The sequence below is a fragment of the Talpa occidentalis genome, unplaced genomic scaffold (assembly GCF_014898055.3).
Source record: "Talpa occidentalis isolate TD23 unplaced genomic scaffold, MPIMG_talOcc4v2.1 talOcc4.8, whole genome shotgun sequence".
NCBI classification, from domain to species: domain Eukaryota; kingdom Metazoa; phylum Chordata; class Mammalia; order Eulipotyphla; family Talpidae; genus Talpa; species Talpa occidentalis.
In genome coordinates, this window is record NW_023605194.1 from 40,699,574 (window position 1) to 40,719,564 (window position 19,991).

The 19,991-nt window shown below is 36.6% G+C and overlaps 1 protein-coding gene across 7 annotated transcripts in view; it reads right to left on the bottom strand.

Moving 5' to 3' along the window:
• Positions 1–19,991, bottom strand: part of KAT6B (lysine acetyltransferase 6B) — a 177,028-nt gene that overhangs the window by 147,005 nt on the left and 10,032 nt on the right. For all 7 annotated transcript variants that reach the window (XM_054690181.1, XM_037495587.2, XM_037495584.2 and 4 more), the window contains exons 2-3: positions 17,572–17,641; positions 14,011–14,879 (exon numbers count right to left, since the gene is read on the bottom strand). In XM_054690181.1, coding sequence (XP_054546156.1) covers positions 14,011–14,631 — 621 coding nt within the window. In that variant the 5' untranslated portion in view covers positions 14,632–14,879; positions 17,572–17,641. The remainder of the gene's footprint in view (positions 1–14,010; positions 14,880–17,571; positions 17,642–19,991) is intronic.

Here is a 19,991-nt window from a genome sequence, read left to right on the forward strand (position 1 = left end):
ATGAGTTCAATTGGCTTATATATTTCATAAATTGGAATGCAAATACTATATACCATGAAGACCACTTGTCTCCTTTCTCCTCCTCTACATTTCAAAGCAAAACAGGAGACAAGTCCATAGGTTAAATGAGGTTAAGTGAAATGAATTTGGAAAATTAACTTAATATTTTCAAAGGCAAATGTGAAACAGGATTAGGAGAGATCTGATTACTGACATACTTATCATGTGATTTTATAAGGCAAAACTTAGTAGGAAAGTAATAATTTTAATATACACTCCTGGAACAGCTATTTGGGGAAAAAATTACAAAATAAAAACTGCAAATGACTTAAAGGATTTTAAGTATAACACCACTAAAGAGGAAAAAAAAAGGGAAATATTAGTAAATGCCCCTCTCTGGATTTAGAATAGAGAAGAACTTTCTGAAAATACCAAGCAAAAATTACAAAAATTGATAATAGTAACTACTGGCTCGACGAAATAGTATTTCCACACTCATTAAAACATAAAAAACAAATACTGACCTACGCAAAAGGAGCGACTTAATTACACAGAAGGGTAAATGGGAAAAAGAAAGGTATATGCATAAAAGATAACTACCCTTATTTTCCCTGGCAAGAAGTCAACAGAAAATGTTTAAAATTAAAATTCTAGAAACAGATTTATAAGAAAGTTGTTTTAAAAATACAGAGCTAACTTCCCAAAGAAATGACTAAATATGGCTGAAAGAGTTGAAGATGGCTGCCTTTGGGACCTAAGAATGAAGGATAACCACAAGGCTACCATTACACATGACTATTACACATAAAAGATGCTCAAGGCATTCATAATCAAAGATATACTAATTAAAGTAACAGGGGTACACTCTTTTTCAACCACTTAAGCAAGACAAAAAAGAATGAGAAAGCAAGTAGATGCGTACGGCCCCTTGTATAGTGTCCAACAGTATAAACTGGTTCTACCTTTTGGAACATTTTTTGACAGACAATATGTTCTAAATTTTAGACAAAAGATTCATGTTTGTGCCCCAATATACCTCCCTAATAATCTATCCCATGAAAATATTTATCTCTGCAAAACACATTTTTAGTAGCAATATTACTTGTAATAGCAAAAAAGGTTAAGCATAGCCTCAATGTTGAACAATAAAGACATTAAGAAATTTTACCAGGCATTTAAAAGTCATACTTCAAAGAATAATCAATAATATGGGGGGGTGCCCTCCTTGGTGGTGCAAGGGGTTAAGACACAACCTATGAAGCTATCCACAGTCTCTCTGCACCACGAGTTCCATCCCCGGCCAGGGAGCTGCCCACATGGTGCAGCAGACCTCTCCTGACTCGCCAGCTGCTTCCCTCAACAGTGTATTTCAGTCCATTTGCCTATTCTGTTCCCCACTCTGTCTCTGGTAAATCCTCTCATGCCCACACTTCTGGCTTGTACCCCAGTTCTTGTATGCATAAATAAATAAATCTTAAAAAAAAAAGAATATGGGGAAATGTGCACGATCTGTATTTTATTTTTATTTTTTTTTTTTTTTTACAATTTTATTTCTTGTTTTTGCTATGCTGGTATCTGAAGATATGTCTTTATTTTTTTTTTTTAAGATTTTATGTATTTATTTATTTATACAAGCCCTGGGTACAGTCAGAAGTGCGGGAGGGTGAGAGAATTCACCAGAGCCGGAGCAGGGAGCAGAACAGGCAGAAGGACCGAAGTACACTGCTGAGGGGAGCAGCGGGCGGCAGGAGAGGTCTGCGCGCCATGTGGGACCCTCGCACTGCAGCCGGGGATCGAACTGGCGCTGCAGGGGCAGAGGCTGCGGGCAGCTTCGCAACCCAGCGCTCAACTGCTGCGCCACCGGGGAGGCCCCGATCTGTATTTTAAATGTAGAAAAGAGCAAGATACAAAATTACATAGCTCCTCCTCTCTTTATTTAAATATAACAATATATGCATAAAGGAAAAAAAGACTACAGGAAAACACCAACTTTAACAATCGTTATCTCTGGAGTCACAAGGGTATCACCCCTGAAACATTCTGTATTTTTCAAAGTCCATACAACAAGCCTGTATTACTCTGAAAGCAAACTTTTCCAGATTACTTAAATAACAAGAAATGGAAAACAAGCAACACAAAAAAGTGAACTTTAGCCACTTGCGGCCTACATAACTAGAGGCAGACCTCCAAGAAGAGGTCTAAATTAGAAGGTGATAAGGACATCAATTTACACCTTGCTTCATAGCCCATTCTTATCACAGTCCAAGAAAAGCTCACTACCCCCCTATCTCAGGGCTGTGTAGTGGTAGCAAATTATCCCTAATGAGACTGCGTTATTACTACCTACATTTGTCAGCTGAGGAAACCAAGAAACAGACTGCAGTTGCCCAGTGGAAAAGTTGGGATTTGAACCTAGGCATTCCCAAGACTCCTTTCAAATGATCTTTTAAGATCTCTCTTAGTAAGAATTAGGGCCCTACCCAATTAACACTTCTAGACACTTTCCTCAATCACAGAAGCAGCCCATTTGGTCCTCTTCACTCAACTCTAGAAAGAGAAAGTTAGCCTCAGGTAGTGATTACCAAACTTTTGTTGCAGAGATCTTCAAGAAGTTTAAATGCCTGGTGATCACTCTCAGCATTCTAATTTATATCTGAGCTATAAGCTGTGTTTGAAAATTTTAAAAACTCCTCAGATGAGTCTAATATGTAATTCTTTTCAATAGTACAAATTATAGAGCCAGGATGCCTGGGTTTGAATCCTGGCTCCCCTACACAAAAGCTATGAGACCTTGGACATGTGCTATAATTTATATGCCTCAGTTCCCTCTTTTGAAAACAAATACTGCCTCACAAGCAAGTTACTATATTTAAAGCATTTTAAATAGTACTTATTTCATAATAAGCAATATATAAAGGTTAGTTGTTATTATTCATTCCTTTTATTTAAAGATTTATGTATTTATGCATACAAGAAATGGCATACAGGCCAGAGGCATGGGGGGGGGGGTGATAGGATTCACCAGAGACAGAGTGGGGAACAGAACAGAACAGGCAGACTGACTTAAATACACTGCTGAGGGGAACAGTGTGTGAGACAGGAGAGGTCCGCTGAGCCATGTGGGTATCTCCCTGGGGATGGACCTCATGCTGCAGTGGCTGTGGACGGCTTTATAGGTTGTGTCTTTTTTTTTTTTTTTTTCTTTTATAGAGGCATGTTTTATTTATTTATTTGTTTGTTCATTTGTTTCGTTTATACATGCACTGGGTACAGTCAGAAGCGCGGGAGGGTGAGAGAATTCACCAGAGCCAGAGCAGGGAGCAGAGCAGGCAGAAGGACCGAAGTACACTGCTGAGGGGAGCAGCGGGCGGCAGGAGAGGTCTGCGCGCCATGTGGGACCCTCCTCTGGTGGCCGGGGAGCAGCCGGGAATCGAACCGGCGCTGCAGAGGCTGCGGGCAGCTCTGCAACCCAGCGCTCAACCGCTGCGCCACCGGGGAGGCCCTATAGGTTGTGTCTTAACCCCTTGCGTCACGTGGGAGGCCTGTTATATGCATTCCTGAAGGAAATTTCAATTGCTATGAAAATGAGGATCACCCCACTGGTGATCTGAGAAAGAATCACATAGCTGAATGTCTTGGTTATGTTTCAAGTGGTAATTTTAATTACCATTTTAATACAGTTTACTTCTTGTAACTTCTAGAATGCCCAGTACCCTGCTTTATATGTTACAAGAATTCAACAGATATATGCTGACTTTATCCCAAAGAATAAGAGGCATAGATAGCTGTGAAGTGGCTACACTATGACCTATGTCCCAGGACTGAAACACCAGCTCTAACTCTTCCTTTGTACTCTTGGCAAGATATGTTCTTTGGCCTGTTTCATCATCTGTAAAATTCTATCAGTAATGGTATTTCTCTCTTGGGGACCATGTAAAATTATTTTGTATGTATTAAATACAATATTATTGGTAAATAGTATAAGCACTAAATGTTTAAGACTAATATCTTCAGGCCTCCCTGGTGGCGCAAGGGTTTAAGTCTCAGCACTATGAAGCCATCCACAGGCACTGTAACATGAGTTCGATCCCCAGTCAGGGAGCTAACCCACATGGCTCAGCAGACCTCTCCTGTCTCACCCACTGCTCCCCTCAGCAGTGTACTTCAGTCAGTCTGCATGTTCTGTTCCCCACTCTGTTTCTAGTGAATCTTCTCACCACCACCACCACCCCGTCCCCCACACTTCTGGCCTATACCTCAGTTCTTTTTGCATAAATAAATAAATCTTTTAAAAAAAGATTAATATCTTCTTGCATGGTTTCTGTAGAGCTTTCAAATCTAATAAAAACTGTTTATTATGCCAACTTTACAAAGCACAAAAACATGTTTAAGTATGTTATTTTGTTTTTGTTGTCTATTATAGACAAAATGGAAGCTTAAATGGTCAGGCACAAATCATGAATTTCAAGAGAGGGACTTTCCACAAAATACAAGGTGATATTCTATTATGTCAGATTTAAAGTGACCTGAAAAGTGGTGGTCTTGATGATAATTATTTCATTTTGTGGAAATTTTTAGAAGCTAGAAAAATAAGTATAATTTGCACCTGATCAATGTTCTGTAAACTGCCTGCAGGCTTGTGTTCATACTTTAGCAAGATTTATTGCTAACCAACATGCCATGCTAAATTGAAATCAAGATATTACACAATTTTTCAATAAAGGGGTGATTTTATAAGTTGGTATAAATGCTTTGTGAGAATGTAATTGCTGGCATCTTGTTATATTTCAGTAGCTGGTGGAAAATGAGATAAGTTGGAAGGTTTACAGAGGGTCAGAGCTCATCAGATGAGAAGATCATCTTTTTTTTTTATCATCTCTAGAAAGCACATTTATAGGCTGATAACTACAGTTACTCTTTAATAATTGGAACAGTCAGTATTTCCAAAGCATTTTAACTGTAACTACTGTAGATAATTCTACCAAAATGCTGTCTAAAAGGAAATAAAGAATTCTTGAGGTTTGAAATTCTTGCCTTTTGGAATCTTGATTTGATATTTATTTATTTATTGTTTTGTTTTCACCGAGAACTAAAAGAATCTACCTGACTGACATTTTTCCTTTTTTTTCCAATTTTACTGAGATAAAATTGATAAAATTGTGAACATATTACTCTTTGATAAACAAGTCAGTTTCTTTTTCAGACTTTCACAGCTCTCCAATTGAGAAGTCTAATTTAAACAATAAATATAAAATTCTTCAGATGTTTGTTTTTAACATTTCACCAGTCTACCTTATTAAGCTGCCTTATATATTTTCATGCACTCTATGGCATTTAAATGTAAAATCCTCTCTATAACTTTAAATGCACTTTTCAGAAAACACTTCGGATATGCAAACTCCTGCTGTTAAAAAACTCAAGCATTACTGCCAAATCCATCGTTCAGTTCTTTAACTTGCGAGCAAAGAACACTAGAAGCAGAAGGCAGTCCCTGTTTCTGCCCTTGCGGAAATGATTCAGGATGTACCAACAGACAGGAGAACTGTGGCCTCTTGACAGTCTTTGGTTAGCAGTTCTCCCATAAACTGTGATTCATTCCTCTCGAAGCAAACTTAGCCCCCAAACCTTCTGCAACCTCCAATTCAAAAACTAATTTAGGTGAAGATACTGAAACCACTGCGTGGCAGGCAGAATAATGCTCTCCCAATGAGTCCACTTCCAACACCGGAAACCTTGGAATCTGTCACCCTACATTGCAAAATGACCTTACAGATGTGATAAATTAAGGATTCTGAGATGCGAAGATTATCCTGGATTAGCTAAATGGCCCCACCACTCTAATCACATGAATCCTTTAAAAGCTGAGGCCCTGTCCAGGCTGTAGTAAGAGAGATGTGACCAGGGAAAAATGATTAGACAGATGTGAGGTTGCTGGAATTGAAGATGGAGGAAGTCATCAGCCAAGGGGTATAGGCAGCCTGTAGAAGCTGGAAAAGGTGAAGAAACATTCTCCCTTAGAGCCTTCAGAAAGGAACACAGTCTAGCTGACACCTTGACTTTAACCCTATGAGATCCATGTTGAACTTCTGACCCTACAGAACTGTAATACAATATATGTATTGTTTAAGCCCAGGAACAACAGAAAATACACAGTCAATGAGTTTATTCACATGGTCTCAAAGCATCACTGTACAGATTACTTACTACAAAAAGGAAAAGGTCCCTTAATAAACAGATCTGTCAGATGTCACCTTAACCAACTTATCAACTGATTACACCAGGAATGAGACAACCTGAAAGATACATATCCTGGCATCTCACAATAGGAAAAATACAACATCACCCATGTGGTATTCTTGCCAAAAATGTTTACCCTGAATCTAATTATGAGGACTCAATCAAACAAACACAGTGGGATACCCTATAATACAACTGGCATAGACTTCCAGACAGGAGAAGCAAAAAAGGGAGGAGAAAACATTTTTTATTAAATGAGATAACCAAATGCAGTGTGTGGTTCTTTAACTGAATTCTAGATCAAAACTTAAAAGTTATAAATGACATTTTGGGGTCATCTGGGGAAATACGGACCATTATTAGCACTTTTTCACTACTGAAGTTCTTACATGAGATAATAGGTTATATAGGAGAATGTTCCTTGACACATAATTATTAAGGGCTGATACAGCATAATGTCTGCAATTTATTTTTCAATAACTCAGTCAAAAATTATAAATATGGTAGTGTGTGTGTATACACACATTAAAAAAAATGTCATCTATACACATATAAATATAGGGGGAGGGGCCTCCCTGGTGGCACAAGGGGTTAAGCACTACTCTATGAAGCAATCTGCAGCCTCTGCAACACGAATTCAATCCCTGGCCGGCCAGGGAGCAACCCACACAGCGAGGCAGACCTCTCCTGTCTCGCCCCCTGCTCCCCTCAGCAGTGTATTTCAGTCAGTCTGCTTGTTCTGTTCCCCACTCTGGCGTTGGTGAATCCTCTCACCTCCCCCCCCCCACATTCCTGGCCTGTACCCCAGCTCTTGTATGTATAAATAAAATCTTAAAATAAACAAACAAACAGGGGAAAGTGAGAGAAATGTGGCAAAATGTTAACTATGGTGAACCCAGGTGAAAGAAATACATCTCTTTTTGTTTATGTTGCTCTTTCCACTTATATGAAATACTGCAACTTTATATTCCTCAGTAATTCCCTTCCTGAGTTCTACTACCTCCCACCTTTACCAGTCCCTTCACATTCACATTCTGCCGGCATCTAACTACAATTGTTTATGTTCTTCAAACAGTCCCCACTCTCTACCTGCAGATCCTGTTTTCTGCTGCTTTACTCACATCCCAAGGCTCATCACTAGAGTTGGGCTTTCTTATACAGTAGAAGCTACTACATATTAAAATGCCAGTTTTAGAAATAAGTTGGTGAAATATCAAGTAGGAATCATTTGATATCCTTAAAATTGAACTGTACAATGTAGCCTAGTGCATTCTTATAATCTTTACTCTTTCTTTTGAAACTTTGTCATCCCCATTTATGATCTGGGAGGGTCACACATATGGCAGCAAACCATAGACAAAAAGCAAGACTGGCAGCATCAGAAACAGGAAGAGTCAAGTGGCTGCCTCTGGCTTCCAGTCTGCAGGGCTCTCAGTACCAGACAAGCCCAGACCAAAGCTCACCTCCTTCCTGCAGGCCTCACTGCTTTCCATATGGCAGCTTACTGACATTAAAGAAGATGGAAGAAATTATCTAAATTTACCAGGCTAGTCCCATTACCTCCCTTGAACTACAGAAGAGTCACTGATATCTCAATTACCTCTTCTGTAATACCTTTTTCCCTGCATGCTAAGATTTTGCAATGCTATAAAAAAAAAAAAGAAAAAAGAAAAAGCGGTGGGGGTGTGGGGGTAGGGAATGTACTGGACTAACAGATGGAGGATTAAGAACAAAAGATCTCCCCGACAGGGGAACAAGAGCTTAAATGTTTGTATACCTACAATAATAGTACAGAGGAACAAAAATTGAACTTGTAAATAAAATTAGTTAGTTGCTCTCCTGAAATGCTTGTCTAACTACAGACAGGAAAAAGCCCAGCATGGTTTCTATGTATGCTTATGCTGTTTCTAATAGAAAGGACACAATCAAGCCAAAGCAAACATCTGTTAACCAGTTAAGTTTGTTAATGAAACAAAATTGCAGCTGTTTTTATCAAAGATCAAAAGTGAAGCAAATTAGCTAAAGGATGTATGAACAAAGCTGGTTTCTAAAAAATAATGGCTAAAGAATTCTAAACCCACTTGTCAAATTAACACAAATCCTTCCTGGATTTTGCTTAGACCACTGATTAGTATTTATTTTGTATCTTTGTAGAGATCGGCACAGTTTAAATTTAGTATCATTCACTCTAGAATTTTGTCTATATAATTCACTTTGCAGATTTTTCAAAGTATTACCTTTCATAAAACAAGCTAAATTTTACACTAACAGTCTGCTAATATACTTTTATAAGGAAAAACAATAGTATTCAGTTTGCAACTTCTGGACACCTCCCTGGGAAAGTAGTCCAGTGCCAAGCAGAAGCATTCCTATAGTGATTAGCATTTCACAATGTACATTGCTATACCTCTTTTTCTTACATATATAAACTGTCCATCACCACCTGAAGACAGTGAGATTAGAGCACCCACACACAAATAAAACCATACTTTCCCTAGCCCTGCTAAGTCAAAATGTCACAAATTATATGGCTGCCTCATTTGCTAACTTTAATTTAGTGAGCTAATTGATGTTTATGTACTTACAAACATTAATAGATTGGAGAGATCAAAGTACCTGAGAAGACACAGACTTACATTTAAAATATTGGTGTAATAGAGAACGGTTTCATCAGATCTACTGTAGTTTAGTGTACGGGTCAAAAAAATTAAGTTTATAAATGAAACACAAAATAATGAATTTTACATCAAAATTTGCTACTGCAATGATAAAAATAACACATTTTCTTATGTGTCCCCTTTGCATACTGTCATGTACAAAGACTAAATCTAAAAATGAAGACCTTCATTCTGAGAAACATTAAAATGGACTACTTACTAAATAATGTTTGCATGAAAAGGATCAAAATCTTTGTCATGCAAGATATAATCAGAATAAATAAGCAATCACTTAACTGTTAAATAACTTCAAAGCTATATAAAATATACTTTTAGTACTGAAATTAAAACAAATGCAGTGTCTCCCTGGAGGCGCAGGGGTTAAAGTCTCAGAGTTATCAAGGTATGGCCAGCCACTATGGCAAGAGTTCCATCCAGACCAGCGAGCTACCCACATGGCACAGCAGACCTCTCCTGTCTTGCCTGCTGCTCCCTCAGCAGTGCATTCCAGTAGATCTGCCTATTCTGCTCCCCATTCTGTCTCTGGTGAATGCTCTCACTCCCCGCAGCTCTGGCTACACCCCAGTTCTTGTATACATAAATAAATAAAAATTATTTTTGAAAAAATAAAAACAACAACAAATGCAGCTGTTGTAAGTCAACTAGGTATACAGAATACAACATTAAATTCCTGAAAGCTGCTGAAAAGTATCCAAAATGTCAGAAAACCACAACCTTAACATCCTTTATGCTTGAAAGGAAATACCATTAGGAAATCAGAAATCATAGTGATGTATATAACATTCAAACAGGATTATGAGTTGTAGAAAAAGCAGCTAGAGTATCAAATACATTTAGATCCAAAGAGTAAAAAAGAATGTTTAACACTCATTTTAACAGTCAAAAATCCTCTGACATAATGTTTGTACTTTACCTGAAGCCTATTTCATTATAAGTCTAGACAAGTCTCATCTTGATAAAAGCTCAAAAGTGGAACAAGCTGTCATGCCTCAGAGTGCAATAGAAAGACTCATTCACTTTTCATTTTATCTGTTCCCTTGACCCAACTAACTAGTTTGAGACAATCCAAGTGCTCTCTCAATAATGCCTCAACAACTGGTACTATCTGCTCACAAAAGGAGTTCTCAGATACTCTGCTATTTTGAAGAACTTCCGAAGCTTATTTATAGGAACAACACGAACTACAATCTTTTTTGCATCTCTAACAACGTAACAGCAAGTATTTATTTGATCCATTGAGTCTTCTACATTATAATAGGTTTCTAAACTGATTTTCATCCATATCAATTCCAAAATTCAGGTTATGTAAAAGAGCATATTTTGCAATATTTAGGGTTTTTCCAACTTTCAGCTGAAAATACACAACTAAGTACTCTGAGTAACGTGGCATCTGCAATACAAAAGACATCAATACAGAGGAAAAGAAGGTCAACAGAGAGGAGGACATTTGGACTCTATAATTAGCAGATAAAAAAGACAAACATCTCTGCCAAAAAGATACAGAGTTGTTTTAGACTATTCCCTAAGGGTTGAGAGACTTCTGGAAGTCAGTCACATCAAACAACAATATGGACTAGTGAATAGTCCTTTACAAAGTACAGGCTACTGGAAAAATCCCCACAGAGATGAGGAAGGTCTCTCTAGGACAGGAATAATAGAACTGAAGAAGAGCGAACAGAGAGTAGAGAATAACTGAAGGAAAATAAAAAATGAAGTTCTTTAATTCACGGCATTAACACAACACAAGAAGCTGGGGTAAGATGCCTATTAGTCTACTCTTTACAGAAATATTTCACACTAATTAACATTACCCCAACACTTTATAAAATACCTCTCTAAAAGGGATCAGGAATAGAAGGGGAAACCCAAACAAAACAGGCCAAGACCTCAAGAGGGAATTTTTAACATAGTTTTTGTCTCTCAGTCTCATTTCTGATCATCTGTCCTTTTTAAATTTATTTCCTTTTCATTCTTATTAATAGCATGGTTGCTTTAGTAATTGTGTTTGAAAGTTTTTGTAATTGAGCTATCTCATTTCTTCTAGAAGAACAAAAGCCCTATCTGTTAGAAACATCTCTCTTTCCAACTATAGCTGCCTAGAATCAGAGTTCCCATATTATATACTACACTGGAGAAATACCAAGATTCGACAGTTAATAAAATTTAGGAAGGTATTGTCCATAAAGTGAAATACCAAGGAACCTACTTAAAATTGAACTAAACTGATTTTATGAAAATGCTAAAGCTCAAATGTTCGAATGAAATCTTAATGCTACAAAGTGTGTAGTGATAACTAAAGTCTCTCCAAGAATATTTGACTTTCGAAAGTCCTCATAATCTGACCTAATTGAGCTTTACCACTTTTAATGAGAAACACTAATGCTATCCTTTAGGAGTTCCCTCACCCAGTCAAAGATAAAAGTTTTATCTTCAGTGGTTTAATTCATTTCCATATCACCTCACCAAAGAGAGCTTTCTTAAATAAATACAAAGAAGTTATGCTAAGGAGCCAATGTGGTAATATCCAATTTGAATTCTAGACTATCAGAAAATGTGCAATTACTTTTCAGAAAGGAAGGAGCCTTTCTACTTTAACTTACATTGTATTCCTCCTAGCAGTCATGCATAGGAATGATGATGATGTTAAATCTAATTAGACACAGAATTACTACCATCCCTACTGCATTCCCATATTGCTAATATTATAAATAGTATCTGCTTTAAAAACTGTAATAGGCTCATTGCAACTCCCAAATTTAAAGTGCAAAAATTATATTTGTTGTGGGAAAATTGCTTCTAAGCTTTCAGGAACTGGGAGAAAACTTTTAACTGAAAACTTTTACTATCTACCAGTACACAACTCAACAATAAAGAGATCTGGAATCAGACTCTCTTTAGAATCTTGGCTTCACCGAAGATCAGCTCTATAGTGAAAAAACATGTGGCTACATAAGACTTTACATTTGATTTCAGGGGATTTAATGCCAACTTACCTTAGTTAACTCATAGGATCCTAGGTCCTACGACATTTAATTAGCAATTTTACAGGATTTTAAGCTATTTATCATTTGTATTCTTAAGGGATCATATATTATGTAGTTTTTATTACATTTTTTCAAGGAAAATGCTATTGTAATATACAGTACAAAAATACAATTCTTTGTGGCCAGACTGACTTGAACTGATTTTTATCGGTTCTTTTTTAAGAATTATGATTATTCAATACAACTGATTTCATCAAATAAAAATTCTAGGACACATTTTCTCAGCTTTCTTTGTGATATGACGATGCTAACTGAACAATTTGAAGATCAGCATCATAAAAAGAGCAGTAATAACTGACATGCTAAGCAATAAATTACTGTTCTTAATCCTAGATACTTTCAGAAATAAATTTTCCTTTAGATGAAAAATACTTCTTAACTGACACTGTATGAAAAAGATATGATAAGAAATGATAGACAAGGTTAAAGAGAAAGCTAGAAAAGAGACTGTAGAAAAATGCTAGTGATTCCTCTCATCACAAAATTATTGAAACATACTATCACAAACTGCCTGTAGTAGTCTATGTGCCAGATAATTATAAAACCTTAATATATCTGAAGGTAATATACACATTTTTAAAACAAAGATCCAAATCCATCAATAAATGGCTCTATGGTCCCTTAAGGAATTTCCTCATGATGTAAATTTTTATTAAAATATTTAATGAGAAACACAGGTGCTTCATGTGGCTATGTCAGACACAGGAATTAGAATTTGAGTCACATGCTGTATTTTTTTTAAGTGTCATTAAGGAAAAAATTTCATACATTTACTGCTTTCTTTATGCCCACATTCTCTCACAAAGGATTTGCAACTGGTTACACAAACACAAATGCCACCGAAGGATAAATGTTACGGAAGACTAATGACATTAAAATACGGCTAAGAAATAAATGCTAGAGTTTAGTCAGTGGAAAGGCAAACCACCTGGTCCTATCCAGTTTCTACAGTCGGGTCTCTATCAGTTACAGCAATGAGAAAACAAAGCCACTTCAAGATTGACAGTCTCCAAAGAGGGAAAAAAGCCATCACGAGCACAACTTTTCCTAACATTTGTGTTTCAATCACTTTTAAAATGTAATTAACACATACAACCACCCTCATCCATCAACAGTGGTTAGTGGTTTACAGGATGTAAAATTAACTGTTATCAATGTACCCAGTTGCCCAAAGGATAGACAAGTCCCAAACTGGAGGACCTGAATAATAAACACTGGCTGTTGCTCTAGTTTGGTTTTAGTTTGAGAGTTAATTTCAGCAGCTGTGGAATAAAACAAAGGAAACTCACACTCAATCAAAACTTAAAAGTATAGTAGTAACTTAAGGAGAAATCTGCCACAGATTTATAAATAGTACAGAAGTAACATAAGGCCCAGAGACATCAAAGAGTAAGAAAAGATAAGCTATGAAATAAACAATCACTTTTATCCATTGAGAAGCGAACAATAATAAATCACTTTAAATTGAAACAGGCAGGATTTAGGTTACATGTTAAGATAAGTTTAGGAATGCACCGACTATTATTAAAATAGTCTATTCTTTGAAAATAATAAAGAGGACAAGCACATCAATTATACTTCAATAAATATGAAAATAAGTAAACACTTTTAAACAAAAAAAATTTAAAGAAAGAAAAATATACAATGGACTTTCTTGGACTTTTTAAATATAAGTTCTCTTGCCTTGAGGAAGGATGATTAAAGTCATCTATCCTGTCACTTCAAAGCACTCAGTAAGAGCAATCAGAGTATAAAATACAAATCACATCATTATCATGTTAAATTCTTAGTCAACCAATGAAAAAACCCTCAATACACTTTAAAAAAAAAGAATAATTTATATTGTAAAACAATATATACATTTTAAAATGTAAAAGCCAACTCTAAGGGAAAACATTTGATTTTCTCAAGCTGAAGCAGGGAAAACCCCGGGGACTGGGACCATTCCTATAAAACTTTACTTAGAACATTTGTCCACATAAAATTTAACTGAAATTGTACAGGTCAGATGGGTAATATTTAGACTCTGTTAACATTCTTCCTTCACTTACCTGGTCTTTCTCATGGGGTAGAAGGCTGACAGGTGGGAGTGAGGATGGGAAAGCACTGGGATATTTAGGAGCCCCTTTGCCATCTAAGCTTCCGTAATTGACCCTGTACTGCGGTCCATCTTTCAGTAACCTCCCATTGTTCACTGCGCGTTTGGCCCCCAGTCGCAGCCGCTGCTGAAAGGCTGGGTTGTTGGTGGTGCTTGTGAGATCACTTTGACTTCTGAGATACTTCTCTATATTCTTCAAGGAAGAGCCATTTGGCTCCTCCAGTCCTTCAATTGCTCTCCTTAAAAGTTTGTTCCAATCCACATTGCGGAGATCATTACATGATCCTCTAGAACCCTTGGTTGACTTGGGGAAAGTGCCTGGTTTAACTGATGAAAAGCGCCCAGGATTGTCTGGGTCCTTATAGGAGGCAAGGCCTTTGTTGGTGACTTTGAGAACTGAGCCATCCTGAACACTGAGTTCCAGCTGTTCAGAGACTGTCTTTTTATCCAACCCATGGGAAGTGCTGACTGCATGGCAGATTCTCTCTTCAGAGGGCCTTTGCTTTTGCTTTTTTATTTTCTGTATAGCTTCAAGAATCCACTCTGTATAAAGTGGGTTTGCAAGTTTTACCATGGTTGACAAATGACTTCTTCAATACAAAAGTTACCCATAGAGATTCTCCTTGTATTTAACAGAACTTGCACATTTAAGTCATTTAACAAATGGGTAGAATATTCCAGACCATATTAAGCAACCTCTTACAAACATCCATCCTTAAGAGATTAAAAAAGAACAAACAGGCAATGTTGATAGTTGTCTTATTTGACCAACATGAAAGACTGCATTCAGGTGAAGGACATCTTTAACTAGGAAATCAAGACCTTAAAGGATAAAAAGGGGGGAAAGGTTTTTAATAATGGAACGTCTAAATACAAATTTAAAAACTCTTTAACATTACTTTTTCAGATGCAGAATGACCACAGAAGTAATAATAGGCAGGAATTCTGTAACAAAGTCATAGTGACTACATTTTCCAAGCAGAAAACGGGTCAGAGTTTGAGGAGGAATTTTTTTTTTAAGATGTTTCACTTGTTATTTATATGAAGTCACTTGGGGGGGGGCATTTAGGAGAACACATCTACGTTATATATTTAATTGATAACCTTTACTGGAATTATATGAAAATGGTTCAAGATAATTGTCCATCAAAAACATAAAACAAAAAATAAGTATGATACATAAAAACCTAATGAAAGTACATTAAACTTAAGATAAACATTAAACATTAAGATATTTTAAATTTTAAAAAATTAGCCACAGATTATTTCAGCTAGATATTAAATTTTCCAAGTCTCACACATAAGAAAATTTCCCATCTAGTCACCGCTATCAAATCATATCCTCCCACTCTTTTTGCAAAGATCTATGATACTCTAACACAAAGGTTGGAAAATTGAAACTAATATAGTAACATAACCCTTCACCTTTTAAATAATGTAGCATTCTAGGTATCTTAGTGTCCAAGTATTGAAACTGCTCAGTATAAAGAAGATTCTTTATAGATCTGGTTCCAAGTAGGCAGTGGTATTGCTCTCTGAGAACCTCCTGGGGTACATAAAAACCACATCTCAAATCTTTTTAAAGATTTACAGAGTATGCTCATATGTAATTTGTCATTTAATCTGCAGAACAATTGCATTGTTTACAGCAACTATGTGTAAACTAAAGTTAAGGTGAAAACAAAACTCACTCGAGGTAATGATCAATAGTAGAATTTAAGGCTCAAACACCATCATTCTAAAATTCAGCTGAGCCACAACCACCTGCACTACAATCAGACTAGTGGAATGAATGCCTGCTCTGCCAATGTCTGGCAGAGACACCCTAGGTAAGTTACTTCTGTTTCAGGCACTTTACCTGGTAGAGTACATCCCCTCACAGAATTGTTGGGAGAATTAAGTGAACCCAGTATCTAATATTCAATATACAATAGCTATCATCAATTCCAGCAGACATAATACCTATATACTTTGAAAAAAGTCTCATAAATTACAAAATTAAAGTTATCTCTGGTTATTTACTGAGATTTAATGTACCTAGAAGAGGAAAATAATGGCTTTCCCTAAATCTATAGCCAGATATTCTGAAAAAATCTAACATCTGCTCTCAAAGATTCTGGAGTGTTACTGAAAAATAATTGGACCATTGAACTACACTTGTTCAGTCATCTTGAAGAGGCAGTTTAAAAAGAACTGTCCTCTTTGTGATCAGTAAACTACAGGTTCACTCCATTTTCTTCCCCATCACATTCAGAAACCTGGGGCTGAAGGGACCTTAGAGTCATCAAGTCCAATCTCCAGTTATCCAATGAAAGATCCCTTGTTCAATATCCTCAACAGATGGGCCATCAAGTCTCAAAATACTTCCAGTGATTGAGAATTTGTCACTTTCTGAGGCAACTCACTCCACAGCTCTAACTCTAATATATTTCTTGCTCCTGGAAACACAATCTGCCTTCCCAAAACTTCTAACAACTAGTCCTGGAACAATCTGAGCAAATTATTACTAATTCTTTAATATGACAGGCCTTCAACTACTTGAAAAGAAGTATCTTTTGAAAACCACCAACAATTAAATCCCATCCAACCTTCAGTGCTACCTTAACCATTCATACCCTTAACACTTTGATGTATCATGTGGTTTTCAAATACCTCCTTTTCTTGGTTACGCACTAAAGCACATCTTAAAATCTGGCAGTCCAGGCATCAAATGATTACACAATGCAATCTGTGCTACATGGACTTTCTTAACAGCCCTACCACACAACTGCCTCATGCCCAGCATGCGGTCCAACTAAAAAGCCCAGATCTCTTTCAAAAATGCTGTGGAACTGAGTCTTTCCATTCCCTTCCTTGTGCAAACTTAAATGCTAGGCTTTAAAATTTATTACAGTTCAAGTTCATCTTATTACTTTGAGTCTATCTTCCAATTTGTTAAAGATTGTTTTGATTCTTGATTCTGTCACTGATGTCATCTGCAAATCTAATAAGCACTCCCCTTTGTGTCATTTTATAAATCATTAACAAAAATGTTAGACTTGGAACGTAGTGTGTTTAGGAATGAAATCACCAGCTTTCATACTGCAACTACTCTCACGATAGAACACAGGAATCATTCTGTCATTAAGTTCAGAACAGGAAACTGATCTTTCCAAAGTAAAATGGTTTGGGGCAAAATTTCATTAAAAGACATTTCACTGTGTCCAAGCAATTATTTCATCTTTCATCATTTATTCAGGATGAATCAACTAATTTAATTTGATTGCACAAAACACAACTGCAGGAAGCAGGAGAAGAGGTCACAGAAAAATATGCAATATTGCAAAGTTGTTTTCAGACATTTTTGGTTACACAAACAAATGAACATACATTAAAACAAAACACATTTCATAACTAATACTCAAAATATACTTTCATGAGAAGCCACCCACAATCAAAAGAATCATTTATATCCATACACACATTTCAATAACACTGACATTTTGTATCTTACAAATGTAATAAAATAAAATACCAGAATTGGGATTCCAAATGTTTTAACAGTCCATGACAGCAATGAGGATTGTCCAGATCTTTAGGCAAATCTGCCAAAGGAAAGGAAAAAGTGAATGTTAATTTGGGTATAAGAACATCCCTTAAATTCCACAACCACCTATAGATCACCACAACTATTCAATACAAAGAGCTACAATGAATTTACTAATATACTACATTTGAAAATATATTAACTCTTTCAGACCACTAAAGGGTACTTAAGAACAAGGAATTCGGGACAGGAAATGAAGCCCTGAACTAGTGCCTGAAGAAGTAAATTTCACTCTTATTAAAGCCAGATATGTTCACCAAACTTTAAAAATCAAGTTTGTAACAGAGTCTAGGAAATAATTACACTACAGGGGGAAAAAATTCACTATTAGTCAAATAGGCAGGTAACATTTTTCATGGCCAAAAAAAAACCCACACTCAAAAGTTGTTTAAATGTCAGTATTAACTTTCCCAGGCAATATTCACTACTTTGTCCTAAAGATCATCTGGCATCTAAGTATTGCTTGGAATATAGCCATAACTGCATCTAAAAGAGGATATACCAGTTTTCCACAACTATAAGTATGTGTTAACACAGGTCATATTTTAGGGCAGTAGTGATCATTTGTACTATAAAGGCAAAACATAAATTTAAAATAAAATGCAGTAAGTAACTGTGTTTTGATCTTATACAAAACACCAAGCCACCTTAGATATACTCCTCCCTTCCCCCAACCACACACCCCACTCCTCACTTTAATCTCAAAATTAGCTCTCATCTGACACCAACCAACTGAGTTAATTAGGCAGAAGCAGATGTAACTCAGCAGTTCTTTGCAATAAGCAGAATCAGTGTTACACACACACACACACACACACACACACACACAGAACTGAGAACTAGGAAAGGAACAAAATCAGAAGTCTCTTATCTGTAGCCAATTCTCCACTAAATACATGTATATTATCCACTTTGTATATTATCCACTGCAAATTTTTTAATCTCAGGCTGGTTTGTTTCTGACATCCCACTGGCCCCACTGTAAATTGGTATATGCTGAGAGAATAGATTGAAAACCAACTTAATTTTAGTTTAAGCAGTATCTAACTAGAAACACAAATCTAAACGAAAAAATGCATAATTCATTCAAAAGCCAAATAGAAATGCTTTTTTCCCTGATTCAGAATTATCCATGCCACTTCTCTTTCTCAGAGCACTAGAATTTGTTTCATATGTAGATAGGACATTCTATTCAAGTACAACCCTAAAAATCACTATTCTCTTGTAATTCTTCTATAAAAACTTGAAAGTTGGATTATAAGTCTGTCAAAAAAAGGAGTGAATTATACTAAATTAATTCTGAGGACTCATACAATAAATTAAATTATTCTATTTTCTAAAGTTTTGAATCATTTCAGTTTTAACTACAAAATAATATCAGTAAATTATATGGTTGTATCATACAGCCTTATAATAAAACACTATTTATATCATTAATTACAAACTATTCCAAACACTCTAAACAAATCTACAGAAATGCTTAGCCCAACAGTGAGCTTTTGGCTTCATTCGTATTATATAAATATCAACACTATTCAGAAATATTCATGTCAGCGTAAGAGTCAAAATATCCTGAATCATAAATAATATGTGAAGCCTCCTCTAAGCTTTTACTAAAGCTGTGTTGTCTCAAAATTAATGTCATAACACTTGAGTCATGAGATTACGGATGAGCCAAAAACGGTGGTTAAAAAAAAGAATAGCGTTTACTCTTTTATCATCCTGAGTTTTACTTGCTAACACTTATTTTTAGCTCTCTCACTTTTATATGCACCTAGATTTTTTTCATAGCCTATTATGTAACTGAGTAAGGAGCCACAAAACTTAACAGAATCTTCTAAAACAGAACATACTCTGCATAAGTAAAGGAACTTTGACTTTTCTTCTACAACCACAGAGGCACAGACTATAGGCACAGCTGCTCAAACAGCATTTTCAATTAACAAATATCTGCTATTTGACATCAAACATCATCCATATGGTGATATTTGTTAACTTTCAAGACCTGAATGTATCTATTTCCTCTAAAATTAATGCTCAAGGCCCCCAAAAAACATCAATTGGGAGATGAGGCTATAAACGCTAATCAAAAACAACCATAAAAGGGCCTCCCCGGTGGCGCAGCGGTTGAGCGCTGGGTTGCGAAGCTGCGCGCGGCCTCTGCGGCGCCGGTTCGATCCCCGGCTGCTCCCCGGCCACCAGAGGAGGGTCCCACATGGCGCGCAGACCTCTCCTGCCGCCCGCTGCTCCCCTCAGCAGTGTGCTTCGGTCCTTCTGCCTGCTCTGCTCCCCGCTCTGGCTCTGGTGAATTCTCTCGCCCTCCCGCGCTTCTGACTGTACCCAGTGCA